General features: G+C 41.2%; 1 protein-coding gene across 2 annotated transcripts in view; it reads right to left on the bottom strand.

Moving 5' to 3' along the window:
- Positions 1–454: 454 nt before the first annotated feature.
- LOC306774738 (SEC14-like protein 1) overlaps positions 455–6,833 on the bottom strand; it is a 29,453-nt gene continuing 23,074 nt past the window's right edge. Inside the window, exons 12-17 of one of the 2 annotated variants that reach the window (XM_079264895.1) lie at positions 6,005–6,139; positions 5,584–5,718; positions 4,264–4,515; positions 3,998–4,176; positions 3,062–3,088; positions 455–681 (exon numbers count right to left, since the gene is read on the bottom strand). In XM_079264895.1, the coding sequence (XP_079121021.1) occupies positions 576–681; positions 3,062–3,088; positions 3,998–4,176; positions 4,264–4,515; positions 5,584–5,718; positions 6,005–6,139 (834 nt within the window). In that variant the 3' untranslated portion in view covers positions 455–575. The remainder of the gene's footprint in view (positions 682–3,061; positions 3,089–3,997; positions 4,177–4,263; positions 4,516–5,583; positions 5,719–6,004; positions 6,140–6,833) is intronic. The other variant, XM_079264896.1, reaches the window with a different exon arrangement.

The following is a 6,833-nucleotide window of genomic DNA, read 5'->3' as shown; positions in this document are numbered from 1 at the left end:
TCCATGCAGTAACAATATGGCAAACACTCTCAATTTGTGCATGTTAAACATTGGAGCGTGTTTGCATGTAACAAAAAATCCACTTTCATCAGCCGACACGCATTGATGAGGTATGCGTCGTCTCAGTATTGTGGGAGTGTAAATGCATACATGTAACAGCGCCTCCAGTTTCTCCATCCGGTCCCGTAGCTCACAGGATGAAAATATTGCTTCTTCCATCTGACCTCACCACCCAGCATGAGACGGGACACGACCAGAATATTCTGCTATACGTTCTGATTCAACGTGCTGCCCAGCAGAGATGCTAGGCCCAACAAAACTTGACAACCTTTGTGCAAAAATCAGCCCATAAATTGTTCATGTGGTTTCATTTCTTTCTTTTTGCCTCAGTCTTTGAGAACTCTTCTTCTTCTGTTTGTGCAAGCATGCATCAGTTCCACAAAAACTGGCTGTGCAAGAGGATCAGAGTCCAAAGATGACGAGGAGAGGGCGGGAGAAGAGTTGGCCTCCATGTTGATGGTTAGGGCAGTGAATGGGGTGGGCTGAAGGGGATTCAAGTCCTCCACAATCCGTTTCTACCTGGAGATCATGGAGCTGGACTGGGAGTGGTTAGAGGAGGTGGTGGCGGCACTGAGCTGAGAGAAGCCACTGTGGCTCGACTCCAAACTGGTCATCGAACCCCTGAGAGAAAAGAAAGATTCAGTCAATGTGATGGTGGACACAACTTTCACAGTCCACATAACTTCACATGTATGCAGCACCTGACCATCCCCAGTTTGCCAGAGACTAACTGAGTGTATTGTGTGTGCATGACTCGTGCTCATGATGCAGAACCATGCAGCCAGATCAACCCTGGAGTGGGTGGGGAGGTTTACTCTGTTTAATGCACAAAGCTCACTTTGTCAATGGCTGCAGCAGCCAGCAGTCCATCAGGTGCAGCTAGGTTCATTATAAACTTAGATCAGCGCTTCAGTGAGGTACGTTTCACCTGGACGTTTAAAGACAGTTCTCTTTTAGCCTGGTCAGATCACTGTGCTAACTTATGTTGAACCCATCATCTGCTCACGAGTTGTAGCTCAGGATTCAGTCGTCTCTAAATAAAACCATTATTTCACTGATTCTTTTCCTGGTGATAATTATTTTCGTCAATAATATCAGACACAATGTTTTAGTGTCACCCTGCAGAACTACTGGAAGTTTGCTGCTGCTGGACATTAAAACCAAACAGCTGAATAGAAGTGCAATTGTCAATCACTAAAAGACAAACAAACTACTTAACAGCCACTTTTTAGTCTGTTGTTGGGGGTGGGGGTCGTATCGTCTTAATCACCAAATTTCATTTGTAAAAATCTCAAATCTTTCGAGCATTTAACCCATTAAATTGCTGGAAACCTGAAGACAAATCAAAGGAAATTTCACTTTTTCCTGTGAATTACAATCACTTCTACTGCTAACACCAACTTTAACACACAGATTAAAATGATTCTACATATCAGGTATATGCAATCAATAAAGATTACACTACCTTGAGCTGAGACTTACATAATCTTTATGTCATTACCTGGCATTAAAATTACAGAGCTGATTCACTTCTTTAGTATAAAGTTAGAAAAGTGTTTGAGCAGTGATTTTAACTTTTAGCAGCGCAGAGTAACAAACAACTTTGTTGTGTATAATCTGTGCAGAGACAGCATTTTAAATTGTGTATAATATGGCTTTTCTCATGTGAACAACCACAGAGACAGAAGAGTAAAGCCTAGTTAATATAGATAACCACCACTATAGTACATGCCATCTTTGAATGGAGGTTAAGGCTTTGGTAGAGTAGCTAACACACAGAGTCTGGAAGTGCTTTAGAGTCCACCTTTAAAGTGCTTTTGACATTTGACTGCTTGTGTTTTTAAAGTCTAAGCAAATAATTGCATATTATACCTCGTTTCTATCTATTTTATGGACTCATCTTTAAATTTGTATGACATCTTCTCAAAATAATTGCATTAATACTTGTTAAATCATTTAAGGAAGCAAACGTTAAACAGTTTTGATACTTAAATCACCACATGCATTTAAATGTATCATTTACAAATGAGCGTTAAATAAATGGGTGTAGCCTTCATGGAAAAACTATGTTTTATAGACAAAGGGTTGAAGTTTCAAGATTTAGTTTGTTTTTTTAAACTGTACTGATAAATGAAAGGTAATTACAGAGTTCATGCCCATATAATAGCAACTCAACACTAATTTAGATGTATTTGACCAGCTCTATTGCTCTATTGAAGAAAACTTTAAATTAGGGATAGAGAACATAAAGTGATTTTAAAAAATGTACTAAGGTATCATAAAGTGAAAGAGAGATAATGTGTTTAAATAAACTTATAAACTGGAATTTCAGATTTGCTGGTTTGTTCTTCAAAGATAACACTGAGATGTTGTTGTGAAGTGGCACTGTACAAATAAAGCTGAATTAAACTGAATTAAATACGTTAAAAACAAAGACTTCAGTCAGTTTAGTCAACTGTTAGAAAAACATTTTGTTAGATGCAACCAGAATGAGCGTGATCTTTAGTCCGTCTTAGAAAGCAATCAAAAGAAGGAGTGCTCTGAAAGGAGGTAAGATTCAGTAAGCTGGTGATAAAAATAAATGAAGAAAAACAAAGAAATAAAAAAGCAACAAAGACATTTTTTTTAAAAAAACATTTGGTCTGTGTGTTTGCATATTTTTATATGCAACACTTGAGATGTTGCTTCCTGAATCCAGCCCATAACAGGAATCCTGATAGTTAGTCATGCAGCAAAAGTGTCTTAAGCCAGCAAGTGAATCAGAACCAGGTAAATTCAGGTGTAGCAACAGGATTTGTTTTCCACAGCATGAACAAAGCAGTAACACCCTGTTAGCTGATGCTAACAGAAATCATAAGCAGGAACTGATGCAAACGAGCATCTTTTTGCTGCATTAGAAGCGTGACTGCCATGGAAGGGGGGCAGGGGCACTGAGATTAGCAGCCAAAAACAGCAATGGCGATGAGCTAAAGGAAAAGGGGGCAAACACTGAGCCACTTACAAACTCTGCACATCACAGCAAGCCGTTCTTCGTAGGAGGAAGACAGAAGAGGAGGAAGAGGAAGAGGGGGTTGTGAGCAACAGCACAGAGGTGGATTGGACAGAAAAAGACGAATTAAAGGAGTCTCCACGAGAGGAAAGCATCATCAAAACTGTGGGCTTAAAGACTCATGATGCTCTTTAAGGCAGTACATAATCAAATGTCATACGTGGTGCTAAGTGGTAGGTTGCAGAGAAGCATATACTGAAAGAAGACAGGAGTGAAAAACATGAGCAGTAATAACACAATGATTAAAATAAAAACTATTACAACGTAATGGTCAAACAGAGGAGAAAAACTAAAAATGTGGACATCTAAATATAATTTACCTACAGAGCATACATATAAATAAATATCTTTAGTTGTTTTCACACATGCACAGCAGCCCCCACCCAACACTAGGAGATGGCGGGTGTGACGTGGACCAAACAGATGGTCTGCTTTTATACAAGCAGCTTTGTACTTCAGCTGAACCAGAGTTTTGTGTGACTGAGCCAATCATGTGGAAAATTAAATGTGGTTACACACAAACATAAGCCACATCCAGCCATCCCAGATTAATCTTTAATATCAATCTGCCCTCCTAAATGAACTGGGACCAAAGCACTGATCCCAGTGACACACTTTCCTCCTCATGTGCCGTCTCGCACATTCTCTGTTCAACCCCCATTCCTGAGTATTTCACATGCTAACGCTCAGATGATCTGCTGCTGTTTAGGACATCAAAATGTTTGGACCTGCTTCTGCAGAAGTCCAAAGTCCATGTGTGAAAACAGCTTTTGTGTCTCACTCACTCTCTCTCTCACACACACTCACACACACACACACACACACACACACACACACACACTCACACACACACACACACACACACACACACACAGTTCAGTTACCAACCTGAAGTCCTCTGAGCCCAACACCTCGGTGTAGAACATGACTTTACACTTGTGTGAGGAGACCTGCAGGGTGGCCAGCACGTCGTCCACTCGGGGCAGGTTGGTGGCTGAGCAGGCCGGCATGTTGTGAAACTTCCACTGGAGGACGTAGAAACCTGGCCAGCGAGTTATGTGGGAGCCCTGAGAACAGAAAAGATGTCCAGAATATCAATGAGAGCAGCAATAAAAGGAAACATCATGCGGCAGCTCATTGTCACACAGCCTCACCTGCACACTCTCGCCCTCCTTGCATGTGAGAGAGGACTCCACCATGCTGTAATCCTGACCAAGAGTCCAGGTCTTGTCAATCAGCTGGACGTTGTTGACTCCTGGAGAGGTGATGCCATGCGCGCCCAGGGCGTCTTTACGCGGTGGCTGGGGGGCCCTCTTTGAGTGGTAGATGTTGAAAACAATGTCACCTTTGCACACATCAAAGTCCCAGGTGACGACTGAGCCGGCGTCTATGATCTCAATCACAAGCTGGCGACAGGAAAGAAACGAAGGAGGTTCAAGTGAGTGCAAATAAAGAATAAATATTTACCCTTTGTTATGAATTATTCACAAATACAAGCAAAATAGCTGAGTCGTTTTTCTTTATTCTTTGTTAGACCCAACAAAAAAAAACAAAAAAACTTTACAAGTAAGCTGAATTCTTTTAATGTATCAGAGAATTTAATGTAAATTTTATCAATCCTTCACTGGAAGTCTTAACATTTTCTTTTGTCAGCTAGTTTAATGTGAGCGATAAGAGCATCCTTAGTGACATTGTGAAGTGAATCCAGCTGAAAGGTCGAAGCTCCTTATGAAAGACGTGTGCGGTCCAGAAAACAAGAAATCTGACCAACTCTGTGCACTTCTGCCTAATGCCCTCTAGACAGCGCCATCTTGACCCATCGAGGAGAACAACGAAACACAATCTCTGCTTCTTTCTGCCATTAGGCCATCAGATCCTATTCACTGAAACAATTTCATTTACTCATGTACTTATTTATTACTTTATATTAAAAAACACCATGGTCCCCTTAATGTTCCTGTTTTTTTTTTTTCTACTGATGACCTACAGATCTGTTCCTGTGACGTAATCTGTTATAGCGACTCGTCCTGAATGTCTGAATGCTTCTTGCTGTTACACCATTAGTTTTAATCCGTCTTTTAATAGACAGATTCAAAACAAAGCAGCCCGTTGCTGATCCTTGAATCCTTAAAACTTAATTGTCCCACACCAAAAGTGGTGTTAATCAAAGAGGTGAAACCTGAAGTTTCAGTTTCTACAAGCCACTAAATCTAGTAAAAAGTTACAAAGAGAAATGAGAGAGCAAAAAAAACTAATCCAGCCAACAGGGAATGATAACACATCACAACACATCTGTCACTTGGTAATAAATGATGTAACATGACTGCAGCAGTGTGTTACTGCTGGAAGATTATTTTTCCACTAGATGGCAGAACTCCACCAGGGCGGTCTGGCGGCACTGCGTTTTCCTGCCCTACATTCTCATTTATGTGTTATATTTACTCCTCACATTGCTGTTGTCATTTCAGCCTCACCTCATGAGGAGCCCCTTTGAAAATACTGGCGCTCTGGTAGATTGTCTCGGTCCACAGCCGGACATCCTCATTCTCAAGCTCCTCACTAGTGCGGTACATTGACTTGGGAACCAGGCCGCCCTCTGGTACCTCACACTGCAGAGAAAAAGGAGGTATGCGCATGTGCACAGACAAAAAAAAAAACACACACACACACACACACACACACACACACACACACACACACACACACACACACACACACACACACACACACACACACACACACACACACACACACACACACACACACACACACGCGCAGAACTGGGTCAGTGAAGAAGTTCTCTGTGTGGGTGATGATGTTTCCCAGAAAGTTTCAACACACATTTCATGGAAACTTACTAATCACAAGCTACAAAATCTTCATCTAAACACTCACCATACACTCTCCTCCTAAGAAATCAGGGATGATTTCCTTGTCTATGTAGTCCACAAGACCTCCAGGACCCTGGTAGTCATTGCCAGCATAGATGAGGAACTTCTTGCGGGTGTTTTCATCGATGAATGGGCTTACCTAAAGGCAGATACGAATGTGGTCATGAGTGACGAGGATGATACTGGGGAAAGCGTTTTCGCCATGCCTTGTGAAGTTATTCTGTTTATAAAGACGACTCCTTGAGGCAAGTTTTGAGAAATAGGTGCACGGTTTGGTGATTTATTGAATCATCTGCAAACATAAATGAAAATGTGTTTCTAATGAGGCTTCAACCAGCAGTAGATGGATAAACTGAAGGTCCAGATGCACCTCTGAGGTCCTGTGTCAGGGATGGATTTATTGCTTTTCAGAACACTTTCAGATCCAGTTCGTCTGATCTAGATATTCTTTCAGTCTTGACACTTCTTTTGTCCTCATCTTGTCTAGGTTGCTCAAATGTATTGAAGGTCACACTGCACATAATGCTGAGAAATGCCAGGTTTTCAGCTAACCGCTCAGCGGATCACCTTCCTGCTGCAAAAATCCCCTTTTTCTGTCTGTCAAACTGTTTTATCTTTGGGGTTTTGCATAGATGCAGCAAAAGAAACAGGAACAAATGACATGTCTGAACCAGGAAGCTGGTAGCTAAGAACTTAAAGATCCTTTATGAAATTGGTTCTTTATGTTCTCTGTTATCAAACAATGCTGGATAATCCCTTTAGTCTGAAGACTTTTCATACTCAAGGATTCATGGATTAGTGTTGAGCGGCTCAAAAAATAATTTAAAAAAAAA

The sequence above is a fragment of the Telmatherina bonti genome (assembly GCF_933228915.1).
Source record: "Telmatherina bonti genome assembly, chromosome: 3".
In the NCBI taxonomy this organism is placed as follows: domain Eukaryota; kingdom Metazoa; phylum Chordata; class Actinopteri; order Atheriniformes; family Telmatherinidae; genus Telmatherina; species Telmatherina bonti.
The sequence above is the reverse complement of the archived record's forward strand: the minus strand, read 5'-3'. Positions and strand labels throughout refer to the sequence as shown.